Source organism: Panicum virgatum, chromosome 4K (assembly GCF_016808335.1).
Source record: "Panicum virgatum strain AP13 chromosome 4K, P.virgatum_v5, whole genome shotgun sequence".
NCBI lineage: Eukaryota > Viridiplantae > Streptophyta > Magnoliopsida > Poales > Poaceae > Panicum > Panicum virgatum.
In genome coordinates this window covers 9,473,180-9,485,093 of record NC_053139.1, presented here as the reverse complement: position 1 = coordinate 9,485,093, position 11,914 = coordinate 9,473,180, and the positions used below count along the sequence as shown (strand labels likewise).

General features: G+C 50.3%; 2 protein-coding genes and 2 pseudogenes across 3 annotated transcripts; 1 reads left to right on the top strand and 3 right to left on the bottom strand.

Moving 5' to 3' along the window:
• The first annotated feature begins 53 nt into the window (after positions 1 to 53).
• LOC120702969 lies at positions 54 to 1,344 on the top strand (annotated as a pseudogene).
• Positions 1,345 to 3,438: 2,094 nt separating this feature from the next.
• LOC120701859 lies at positions 3,439 to 4,571 on the bottom strand (annotated as a pseudogene).
• A 634-nt stretch (positions 4,572 to 5,205) lies between these two features.
• LOC120702967 (16.0 kDa heat shock protein, peroxisomal-like) lies at positions 5,206 to 6,152 on the bottom strand. Its single transcript, XM_039986964.1, has one exon. The coding sequence runs from the start codon at positions 5,865 to 5,867 to the stop codon at positions 5,427 to 5,429; it is 441 nt and encodes a 146-aa protein (XP_039842898.1). The 5' UTR covers positions 5,868 to 6,152; the 3' UTR covers positions 5,206 to 5,426.
• A 131-nt stretch (positions 6,153 to 6,283) lies between these two features.
• On the bottom strand, positions 6,284 to 9,985 carry LOC120702966. Of its 2 annotated transcripts, XR_005686624.1 has the most exons (7): positions 9,834 to 9,985; positions 9,417 to 9,755; positions 8,657 to 9,308; positions 8,343 to 8,542; positions 7,987 to 8,231; positions 6,542 to 7,397; positions 6,357 to 6,504 (listed from the first exon to the last, which is right to left on the bottom strand). XR_005686624.1 is itself a non-coding variant. In XM_039986963.1 (6 exons), exons 2-6 carry the CDS (start codon positions 9,710 to 9,712, stop codon positions 6,601 to 6,603), a joined length of 2,190 nt encoding a protein of 729 aa, XP_039842897.1. In that variant the 5' UTR covers positions 9,713 to 9,755; positions 9,834 to 9,985; the 3' UTR covers positions 6,284 to 6,600. The 2 variants fall into 2 exon arrangements, 1 of the variants encoding a protein (XP_039842897.1); XM_039986963.1 differs by having other exon boundaries at positions 6,284 to 7,397.
• Positions 9,986 to 11,914: the final 1,929 nt, after the last annotated feature.

Below are 11,914 nucleotides of genomic sequence, written 5' to 3'. Positions count from 1 at the left end.
AGTTGCTTTTATCTGCCATTGAGTTTTCCAGCCGTGGCCACTCCATCTTGCATTGGTTTTCCAGCCCAGCTGATCTCCCATGGCGACCGAAGCCGGATCAAGTGCGCGAGTGGGCCCCGTCCCGTTCAAGGACGTCGAGGACGACAGCGACACGGTCACCGCCGTGCCGGAGAGACCCTCGGAAGAGCACGTCGGCCTGGTCTCCGCCCTGCCATGCTGTACGGTTCCGGGATGTCCAACATGAAGCTCCGCTGCTACCAGGGGTTCTGGCTGCGGGAGGGCTTGGTCCCGGCGGCCGCCGCCCTCCAGCGCCGCTTCGAGCCCCGCCCCAGCGACGTCATCGTGGCCAGCCTGCCCAAGTGCGGCACCACGTGGCTCGTCGCCCTGGCGTTCGCCACGCTGGCGCGCCACGCGCATCCGCCCGCCGCCGCCGACCACCCGCTCCGCCGCCTCAACCCGCACCAGTGCCTCCCGTTCCTGGAGGGGCTGTTCGCCGGCGGCCGGGAGGGCAAGCTCGACGCACTCCCGTCCCCGCGCCTCATGAACACGCACATGCCGCTCGCCATGATCCCGGGAGCCGTGCCGGCCGGCGGCGGCTGCAAGGTCGTGTACATCTGCAGGGAGCCCAAGGACATGGTCGTCTCCCTGTGGCACTACCTCCGGCGAGTGCACCCGGACCTGGAGTTCAGCGAAGTCTTCGACATGGCCTGCGACGGCACCACGCCATGGGGGCCGTTCTGGGACCACTTCCTCGGCTACTGGCGCGCCAGCGCCGCGAGGCCGGAGAGCGTGCTCTTCCTACGGTACGAGGAGCTCCTGCGCGACCCCGCCGGGAACCTCCGGAGGCTGGCGCGGTTCGTCGGGCTGCCGTTCTCCGCGGCGGAGGAGGAGGGCGGCGTCGTCGGCGGCATCGTCGAGCTGTGCAGCCTCGACAGCCTGAGGGGCATGGAGGCGAACAAGGCCGGCTACGTGGACCCGCGCGTCAAGTTCCCACGCGAGGTGCTCTTCAGGAAGGGCGTGGCCGGCGGCTGGAAGAGAGCCACATGACGCCGGAGATGGCGCGCCGGATGGACGGCGTCGCCGCCGACAAGCTTCGCGCCACGGGCCTCGCGTTCCCGTGAATTGAACTCGAGTGCTGCGGTAGCATCGCGTGCGTCAGTCAACGCATGATCTATCGATCATGCCATTACACGCCACTCTGATCGAGCCGTAAGTCCGTCTGTGCATTGCAGTGTATGACAAACCTTGGCATGTTACATCGGTTTTAATTTCTGAAATAATGCCTGTATCTTTTATATATGCGGACATGCGTAATAAAGCCAAGTTGAGAAAATTCTTGATTGACCGTGACTGTTCGATCATACAGCTTCTGAATTTAGCTAGCTCTGGTTCGACTCTGCTATTTCTGTGTGTTATCCTTCCCAGCCTCATCCTTACAGAGGGTAGACTTGAGAGCTTCCTGCTAGAAGACTTCTGAAGAAGGGGACTGGCAAGCCATGCAGACTGGCAGATACAGATCGGGCATCGGTCGTGCCACACTATTATGGCACAAGCTGATTGGTTGCCTGGTTTTGGGTCAACCAGGCTCCCGGAATGCGATCTGCGCGTGATTGGTTAGCTAAAGCAGTGCAAAATGCCTGTGCGTGCCTGGCTCCATGGATGCGGCCTGGCTCTAGCTTTGCAAGGCGCGCGCACAACACAAAAGGAAAAAAAATTCTGGATGCATGCACGAAACAGCCAACCAATCAATAGCTCGTACTAAGTTGGTTGAATAAAGTCAGGCAACCAAACATCTTGATTTTGCATCCACTGAGCTAGGCCAGGCTCGGTTCATACCCGAACCAATCACGCCCTTATTAAGGAGCCGATTGGTTTCCCCGCATCAATCCCCAGCCAGGGCCCCGTTCGGTTCGCTGGTAAGCCAGCGCAGTATCGGTATATTATTATATGTTCGCATGGGTAATCGGGCTTCTAAAGAAAGAATCTGCTACAGCAACCAGATGCTACAGTATATAGTCTCTCAAAAACCAGCTGCTACAGTGAATCTGCCGTGACTTAGGCCGTGTTTGGTTGAAGTGGAGGAAAAAAAAATGAAAACTTTCCCATGTGTTTGGTACAGCCAAACACATCAAAACTGAGAGAATTGCTACGTGCACACAGCTTGAAGGGGCAGCTGCGGCGCGTCAGGGAGCAGGCTGCTGCTCTTTGCGGGAGTGGCAGGGAGGGCGCATGAGCATCTTGCGCTGGGGTATGTGACCGGGGACGCCTAACGTCCGTGCCACCTATGGCCCCATCGGCTGGGCCCAATTTTTACACTATTACAACCAAACATGTGATGTTTGGATGACGCAATTTTTTCCCTCCGTAAACCAAACACGGCCTTAAGCCAACCGAACAGGCTGCAGACCCGCGGGTTGCAGTTTCAACCGGGCAAAAAGCGTCTACGAGTCTGGGTCTGAAGAAACGTAAAAATCTCTCCCATCTGACGGGCCTGGCTGCCTGATACTGGTTCTGCGGTCGACCGGGCGGAGTGCTCCGCGCGGTCGACGCGCTCCCCCTACACATGGGTCAGTGGGCCACGCACGGCAGTTATATCCCGCGTCGTTTCCTTTGCAGCTCCACTCTCATCTCTTTTTTCCCCTAACTTTTATATGTTCTAATTTTATCTTCAACCTTTTTTTATCTTAAAATTTTGTGCCAAAACATTTATTTCAAATTCTCTATTTCAAAATCTTTTGCTTCAACTTTTTTATTCCTAAACCTTTTCTGGTATAAAAATTTTGCACGATGATTTTTCTTTCCAACATTTATCGATCACAAAATATTTATCTCTATTTTTTTCTCTTTCTCCTTTTCTTTTCCTTGCCTTAGTTACAGCCGATGACTAAGTTTGTTCCTTAAATTTGTATCCCAAACTAGGTAATAAAGTTATGCTTCTAAAATATTTTGCTTCTATTTTTTTTCTCCAAAAGTTATTTTAAAAATTTTTAACCCCAAGTTTAATCTTAAGTTTTTGCTTCTGAATTTTTGTTTCCCAACTTTTTCTCCCAAAATTTGTTTTTCAATTTTTTTATTTTTAAATTTTTGTCCACATAATTTTTTGAGGTTTCCACCATTCCCCTTCGCCGACACCTGCAAAATAAATTAGTTCACTACAGTTCCCAACGTGAAGCTGGCATCTAATCACCGAGCACATAGACAACAGTTACTCGGAGGGCTTCCAAATCGACCGTACGGAGGATTCCATCTGGTCACCCGTTAACTGAACTCAACTGAGTCCAACAGCGCGAGGCAATCGCTTTTTTGCCTCGCGCTGGACACTGTGCCTGATCCATTCCGCCTCCAATAGATCACGCATCGCGCGAGGCATTCTGCCTTTGGAGGAGAGAGGGGATGCAAAAATACATCCTCTCTCTCCTCGAATGCATCCGGCCAGCGTCAGATGCAGGGCGGGGCGGAGCTGGGCGGCAGCCGGTGCGGCGAGGCGACAGGGGAGGCGCTGCAGAGGCGCCAGGGGATGGCGGCGCCGCCATGGTCGCGAACTCGCGCGGAGGCTCTCGTGCAGCGGCCGTGCTGGAGGCCCGAGCGGCCGCAGGGGCGGAGGCGGCGGCGAATCGGGCCAGGCGGAGGTCGGACGCGGCTCCCCGCGGGCGGCGGCGCCTCGGGCTGGCGGGCGGTGCGGCGCCTCGGGCCAGGCTGCGCGAGGTGGAAGCAGGACTCGAGGTTGGTGGCCATGATGCGCGCGTAGTCCTCCGCCGTGGTCTCCGTGACGGGCCGGAACATGGTCTGCCCGGCGTTGTTGACGAGGATGTCCAGCTCCCGGCCGGCCGCCCAGCTCCTCCCGCGCCGCGGCCACGAGCCGCTCCCGGTCGGCACCCACCGCGACGTCGCAGGCGGTCCCCGTGACGCGCGCGAGGCGGCCGTCGGCGCCCCAGCGGCGCAGGCACTCCTGCAGGTCGGCGTCGCCGCGGGCGCAGGTGTGGACGCGCACCCCGAACCCCGCGAGCTCCTCCACGATGGCGCGCCTGCAGGGCGGCCGAACCATCAGGACCGGAGAAGCACGGACGCACGTCGTGTCGTATGTGTACTCACCCGATCCCTTTGCTTCCTCCGGTGACGAGCGCCGTCTTGCCGGCCAGGCTTCACCACTCCTCCCTGCTCCGTCCGCTGGCCGCCATAGCTAGCCTGTCTTGGGTCTGAGACTCTGAGGCAGAGCGAAAGATGAATGGATGGATCGTTGTCCATGGCAGTCGCGGTCCCGGACGGGTATATATCGCATTCGTGAGCATGATGGTGGTGGTGGGTGGTGGCAATCACTATCGATCCCACTGCGAGGAGACGGCGGCGAGGCTGGGCGGGCCGGCGGACGGGAGGGAGACGGGAGAGGTTGATCCGCGCCACCGCGAAGAGCTCGAGCGCGCGCCGCTGCTCCGTGCCGCCCACAGCTCCGCGCTCGCCGCCGGGAGATAGGATTTCTTTTGCTTTTTGCCTCCGTGTTGTTGGAGATAGGATTTTTGCCCACGAGCTGCATCCACTGTTCACAAGAGGCAAACTCGATTTGCCTCTATAAAATGCACATCGACTGTTGAAGTCAGTCACCAGTGCGAGGTGGGAGGGAGGTGGGAAGATGACGTGGACGTTTTTTTCACTGTTTCGCACTGTAGCATGTACTGTTTGCAGTGTGGAGTTTGAAATAAGAGATGGGATGGAAGGTGGGATGGGTAGGCTGGTGAATTCAGAATTAGATTAGCCTGGCTGGCTGGGGCGATGCAGAGGCACGCGTAGGGACCAGTGCGCAGACAAATAAAAGAAGGTGGCCATGCTACTCCCTCCGTTTCAAAAAAAAAAATATAAATCTCGTTCTGCCTGGCTGGGGCGATGCAGAGGCACGCGTAGGGACCAGTGCGCAGACAAATAAAAGAAGGTGGCCATGCTACTCCCTCCGTTTCAAAAAAAAATATAAATCTCATTTCTTGAAGAGTCAAATAATTTTAAATTTAATCAAATTTATATAAAATAGTATTAATATTTGTATTACAACATAAATATTTTAATCTTTAAATTAATTATGTAATATACTTCTATACTACATCTATTCAGAGACACAAATGTTAGTATCTTTTTGAATAAATTTAGTTAAAATTAAAATAGTTTGACTTCTCAAAAACAAAATTTATATTTTTTTTTGAGACGGAGGGAGTGGTATAAATCTACAATAGCAAATTCAGAGTCACACGTTACTGTATTATTCAACCCAGGCAGGCATAGTGCTCGTTGGCTCGTGGCCTTTTTCTATTTACAAACTCCATCAAATTGCATCGCAGAGACACGCAGGAGTAGTCTTGATTTTTACTGCTGCATAGTACTGGAAGTCCGGAACACTGTGAACGCAGTTGGCAGCAGCAGCGTCAGCCGCTCTGATCAGCTCAGAGCTTGCTGTGGACAGGGACGGGCCTGGGCTTGGGCCGGGCCGGGGCGGGCTCCTTGGGCACCACGACGGTGAGCACCCCGTTCTCCACGCCGGCCCTGATCCCGTCCACCCGGACGTTCTCCGGCAGCGCCACCGCGCGCGCGAACTCCGGCTTCCCGCGCTCCGCCACGTGCCACACCGCCCCGTCCTCGCCGTCCTTCTCCCCCTTCCCCGCCGGCGGCGGGGCGCCCCGGACGGTGAGCACGTTCCCTTCCTCGACCTGCACCTTGACGTCGTCCTTGCCCAGCCCCGGCACGTTGATGCGGAGCACGTGCGACGCCGGGGTCTCCACCCAGTCCATGGCCGCCGCCGCCGCGGAGGAGGACCACTCGGCGGCCGGGAAGGGCCGCAAGTGGAAGAGACGGCGGAACGGGCTCCCAAACAAGAAGTCAGCCATTGTTGTTGATTTGATGGAACTCGCGCGCGGCTTGGAGCAAGAAAGCTCGAGATCGGAGCGGGGCTGGAATGGATGGGATGGGAATCGTACAAAGAAATCCGTTGGGAGGAGGGTGGACGAGGGCTTAAATTATGAACGCGTCCACGTCAGAAGATGGTTCCAGAACAGGGGCGGGACAGAGGAGTGGCGAACTATGTAGATCGAGGGACAATGGGGAAGCTTCTGGATCATCATGGCTATTATGTTCTGAATAATGTCAGTAGTGGATTATCCCATTCTAACCAAACTTCAATAATTAATAACAGGAACTTCAACTAAAATTTGAACACAGGACACATTGCGCTAACCAAACTTCGGAACTAGCAAATTACAAACTCTGTGCATCAGAACCAGATGAATGCGCAGATCAAGAATTCTATATAGCAAAACTTGCATCAGGAAACTTGAGGCGAAGCGAATAGCACCGAATCGCAAAATCATGCGGGAACAAGAGAAACTGCTCCAGGGGCTTCCTTTTACTGCCTGAATAATACTGGAGTATGTTATTACTAATACTAGGAAGGACCAGAACATGGAAGCTGATATCATCCAAGACCTAGGTTTACAACTCACAAGTAGGAGCATAAGTTCACTCAGAACAGAAGTAACACAAGTAAAAAATAGAGAAAAGAAGACAGTTAGTCGTCTAATTACGAAGAGGGGCCACAATATGACTCTGGGAGGCAGCACATTGTTATCCCGAGAAGGTAGACAACCTCTTCCTCTTCCTGTTCTTTGTTGGTTTCGAATCTCTTTGCAAACTGCTGTTAGAGTGAGGAAGAATGATTGGGCTGGTGCGCTTGGCGGCTGTCCTTCTCCCCCTTCTTCTTGTCCATTGGATTGGCAATTTCTCTGCAACTTGGGCGATGCCATTGGAGGTGGCAAGCTCGGCTACATGTTGGATCCTCTCCTGCATTTGTGTGACCAATGCTACTGACAGGTCGAGTGAGTATGAATCGTCCATTGGTTTTTGCCACAGACCAAGCAGGACACGCTGAAACGACTGCAATGACAGCGAGGGCTGGAAGTCCTTGCGCGCCCCGCACATCATGTTAACCTTTAGAGCATGCTTGCACAGGTTACCCTGCATTGACCATGAACAATCACAGAGAGAGAATTCAGAACCAGGATTCCATACTGTCCACATCTGACTGGGATCCTTCTGGCTGGCCACTTTGGCTGAATGAGGTTCGTTGTTGTCAAAGTGTACAGCTTCATCAGGTATCTGCAATGCCCTTTGCCATGAAGTGGATGCGATATACTCTGCTTTCACCCCAGGAAATGAACCGCTCTCATCTGCAAATAGATTGATCCAGTAGCTCGAATGCAGCTCTGTTGTGAGCTTGTGCACTAACCAGTCTACTCGTTGGAGACCATCCAGCAGCACATCATCATATGCTTTAGCCTTCAGCTTTAAATGGTAAGCTTCAATGGCACCACATGATTCCTGATTTGCTAATGGAAGATTTCTGATGGAGTCGATCCACATCTCTACCATAGGAGGAATTTTATTATCATTTACGTGATAATTTGCATGACAAGGTATATTATTACAAACTAGGCGTATAGCCCGCGCATTTGCGCGGCTAGTATTGAAAATTCAAAAAATTGCATGTCGTTGTATCCTTACTTAAAAGTTATACTATTTTTTTACCATACATCATCCTATTCATTATCGTAAATTATGTCTTATTGTTGATTAAAACAATTCAACTATGATCTACCTATAATAACAATTTGATTTGTTGAGCTTTAATAATATTATGCAGATAATTATTCTTATTTTCATTTTATTTTGATTGATTTTTGTTAGCTTTAGTTTTTATTAATAGTATATATTTGTAACTGATACATAGCTAAATGATATTTTATATTTAATTTTTCATAATGGCATTGGTGGGTGATTTTTAATTAGGCACAGGGGTATTTTAGGCTAATTTTTATCGTAATGGCAGTGGTGGGTAATTTTTATTTTTCTATTTTTCTCCGATTAACGTGAGAATTTCTAGGCCTTGAGAGCGAACGTGGAGGCTCCGTTTGTTGGCCAAATAATAAGATAATAGATGGCTGAAATACTTACCCAATTTGGGAACCCAAAATGACTTGAAATATTTCATGAAGGCGGTTTGATCAACAAAGTCTTGAAACAACAGCTCTAGGGCATTCATGGGATTTTTCTCATTCCAGATACCGTACACAATTTTGCCTAGTTGAATAAAAATTTCCCGCTGTACCTCAATGTTGCTGCATTTCTTCATTATATTTTTAAGCCAGGTTCTCCTGATGTGCCACAAAGAGAACAAAACTGGGCAGGCAAACACATCCCTGGAACAAGGGAAATAAAACATTTACATCAACAAGAATGCAGAACTAGCTACAGCTCAATTAAGAAGTAATTGGTTTCATTCATCAATGAAGATAAGATCGATGTCATACCTGATTGGGTCCAGCTCTGAAGCTGGATCGTCAATGATGAACCCACTGATTCTCCAGGTGGAATCTATAGAGTGTATCCGATCAGTAAGTGCCCTCATCCATTTCAGGGTATCCTTCTTAGTAACTGAGCGGGTTATAATCCATGCAACAGGAAGAGCATGCTGCATTGAGTCAAATACAAGTAGTGTGTGCAATGGATACTGCAGCAAAGAGTAGAATGTCAAACGAAACAGCCTTATACCTAACCAACGTATGAAGAAATCAATCACATCATATGAAAGATTGTGTAATAACAATTTGCCTTGCTGTAATACCTTTAGCTTGCTTACACCAAATGAGGAATGAGAAGCCAAAAGGCTCTGATGACCAAAGCGCATCATTTGCTGGCATTGCCATTCTGTCTGAATTCCCAGAATGAATGCATCCGTGTCGGTCGAGTCCTGGTAGAAGAATACCGATTTCTTATTTCTGTCGACCCACATTCTGATGCTAGCTTGATCATCAAGATCCAACTCATGTGTAGACCTCTTGATGATCAGCCCAAGCTTCTGGACATACTGTGAAGCATGGCTATCAACCCTGGCATCTGAGCTACAGTAACGCTGTATCCCTTCTATATGTGCCTGCAGAATGCTCTCTTCTGGAACACCAAGATAGATCAATGACATGGTCTGCTGCTGGATTTCACTCCCAACGTACGGCAACCTCCTAGCACCAGGCCCGATGGCATCCTTATCGAGGGGCCCATGGCATATGAAGCCAGACTTGTTGACATGGCGCCTCTCGTGGTAGATGACGAGCAGCAGGGCAGGGCGGGCGTACAGCTGCTTTATAGAGAAATGGCAAGTGCAGCCTCGCATCGACTGTGGGCGTGCAGCACGGTTCCTCGTGTTGAGCCTGAACTTTCTGCTAGGCAAGATTGTCCCTCCCTCCCCATAGTTCTCAGGGCCAAATGAGCACCAATATCTGAAATGAATTTCAACAAAAAATTACATATTATCAACGTTAGAAACTACTGCTAAGAATCATCAAGGAATAAACTGAATGAGTTTGAGCCGAGCCGAGCAGACATACATCCTGTGGAAGAGGTAGTCATCGCTCCGGTACTCCCTGAGGCTGCCCTCCTCGCGCTTGCGGCTGCGCTCGATGTGGAAGCGGGTGGGGCATTCGGGGTTGCTGCTCTCGCCGCTGAGGAAGGCCTCCAACCGGTCGTAACGGATGATCGCGACGTCGTCCCAGCGGTGCTCGGAGCTCGCGTACTTGAGCCAGGTGAGGTCGGCGGCCGAGAACTTCTCCCCGGGGGGGTTCTGCACCGGGAGGTCTTTCAGCGACCGCACCACGTTGTCCTCTTCCTCCATCCTCTGCCCCATTCCTTCTACTGGATCAATCGGCTCAGCTCGCAAGAGAATCCATCTATGCAGCAGAAATAGTTGTGTTAGGGTTTGGGGTGCTCCGCCTCGCGCAGCGGAAAAAGAAAAGGGGCCGTCGTACCTGGCGGATCCTCGTCGCCGGCAAAGGGCTGGGCTAAGACGTGACGAATGGCGCCGCCGCTCGCCCCACTCGTCGGCGCCGCCAGGGAAGGAAGACCAAGGGAGAGAAGGGGAAAGAAGCAGAGATTAGCCTGAGGCCCAGAGGGATCTCAAAAAAAAAAAAAAGAGGCCCAGAGGGCTAAGGCCCGCGGCCCACCTGAGGTGGAGGGCCGTCAATGAGCCGGGCTCGAGCGAGCCTACTACCACGCGGCTTTTTTATTTTTATATTTTTTAAAAACGTTTTTTATAGTAATATATTTTCGGTTTCACATTTTACAGTTTTGTATCCCTACCGCCCGGCAGGGGGCCCGCCTCCCGGCAGCGAGGCGGCAGGGACCTACATGTAAACAAATATAAATTAGTTTTGCATGGAGGCCCCTAGTGGGAGCCTGCCGCCTCCCTGCCGGGCGGCAGGCACCTGCCGCCTGGTGGAGGGGCTGCAGGCTCCCCCCAAATATAAAAACTGAGTCTCTTCTCTCGCACCCTCATTTCCTGCCCACAAGATCCAGATAGGGGAGAGGGAGAGAGGAGGGGTGAGGGAGGTAATTCCACCAGCGAAGCCCTGCCGGATTTTAGATCCAAACCGCAGGTAACCAATATTTCTCAACTTTCTCATTGAAATTTTTTTGTATATTTAATTCTATGATTAGTATTTTTTATTATTGCAAGCACTTAGGGTTCGGATTAGTGGTTATAATTGAAGCCATACCATGTTTCTAGGTATTGGATTACTTAAAATAAAGTCTTTGGATGGCCAGATATGTCGAGCAAGGTGGCGTTTCAAGTTCATTACGGTGACTTCTATAGAATTACTTATGATTCCTATGGAGTGAATCTATCAGCATTGGAAAGAAGACAGTGCAGTCTAGATAAACCCCTAGAGAGGAGTTTTGAGTCCATACGGAAATATCTTCACAGGAAGTTCAATGTGAATCTAAAGACCCATTTGCTTACGGTTTATACCTTGACTTCTTAGGAAACTAATGGGGATTTCTGGGAGTTGACGCCTATAAGTAGTATGGAAGAATGACAACATTACATGAACGCAGCTCTTGAAAGTGTGTGGCCTCTCGCAATGGTAATTCAGATTCATCAGAAGGACGGTGATTTAGGTGAAGGGTCAACACATACGACATCTGACTGGAATGAAGAGATGGAAGAGGATAAAGAAGAAGAGAATGTGCAAGCTTCAGAACCAGAACCAGAACCACAAGGTTTAGCAGATGAAGGCGAGCGGATACTTGGAATTGTGGAGGACATGGAGAAAGAAGATCAGGATGCGCGAATAATAGAGCAATGTGGGGACTCATCGAACAATGAGCGCTTCCCAGTGCTAGATGAATGCGTGAAGAGGGTTTTGGGAATCCAGTGGTATAAGATATTAGGAGTTTGGAGTTTGAATACAGAGTGAATGAGGTTGTACAAGGGGCAAAGTATCATACCATTGAGTATGTGAAGGATGCTGAGAAGCTCTGTGCTGCATCTCTGAGTAAGAAATTCAGAGTACTGAAATCTAGCAGCAAAGAATACGATGTGAGGTGTGTAGATAGAGACTGTACATGGCGAGTGCATGCCTACAAGGGAAAGTTCTAGACACACTGGGAATGTTCAATTGTTACACCACATACTTGTAGATTGACAGGTGTTGTGGGACATCATCGTAATATCACATCAACTTTTGTGGCTAAGAAGATGTATGGGGTGATTCTTGACAAAATGGATTACGAGCCTTCATTGATAATTAGGGACATTGAACAGAATTTTCAGTACGTGATCACCTATGCAATATCTTATGTATGTAGTATGCCTAAATGTCTTGTTTAATTAGTTGGCAGTGCGTATTTCTATAGAATTTGGTTGTAATGAATGAAACCTTCAATGTAATATCTTATGTGGTATCTTGTTTAACGTTCAATTTAAATTTTATTCATTGTATCAAATTGGTCAGCCCCAAATGCTTGGACACATGGTTTGTGGCCACCTTTAGCACAAGCACCAATTAAACAAATCAAACAATTCTGAACGCCAGCTCTACTTGACCGA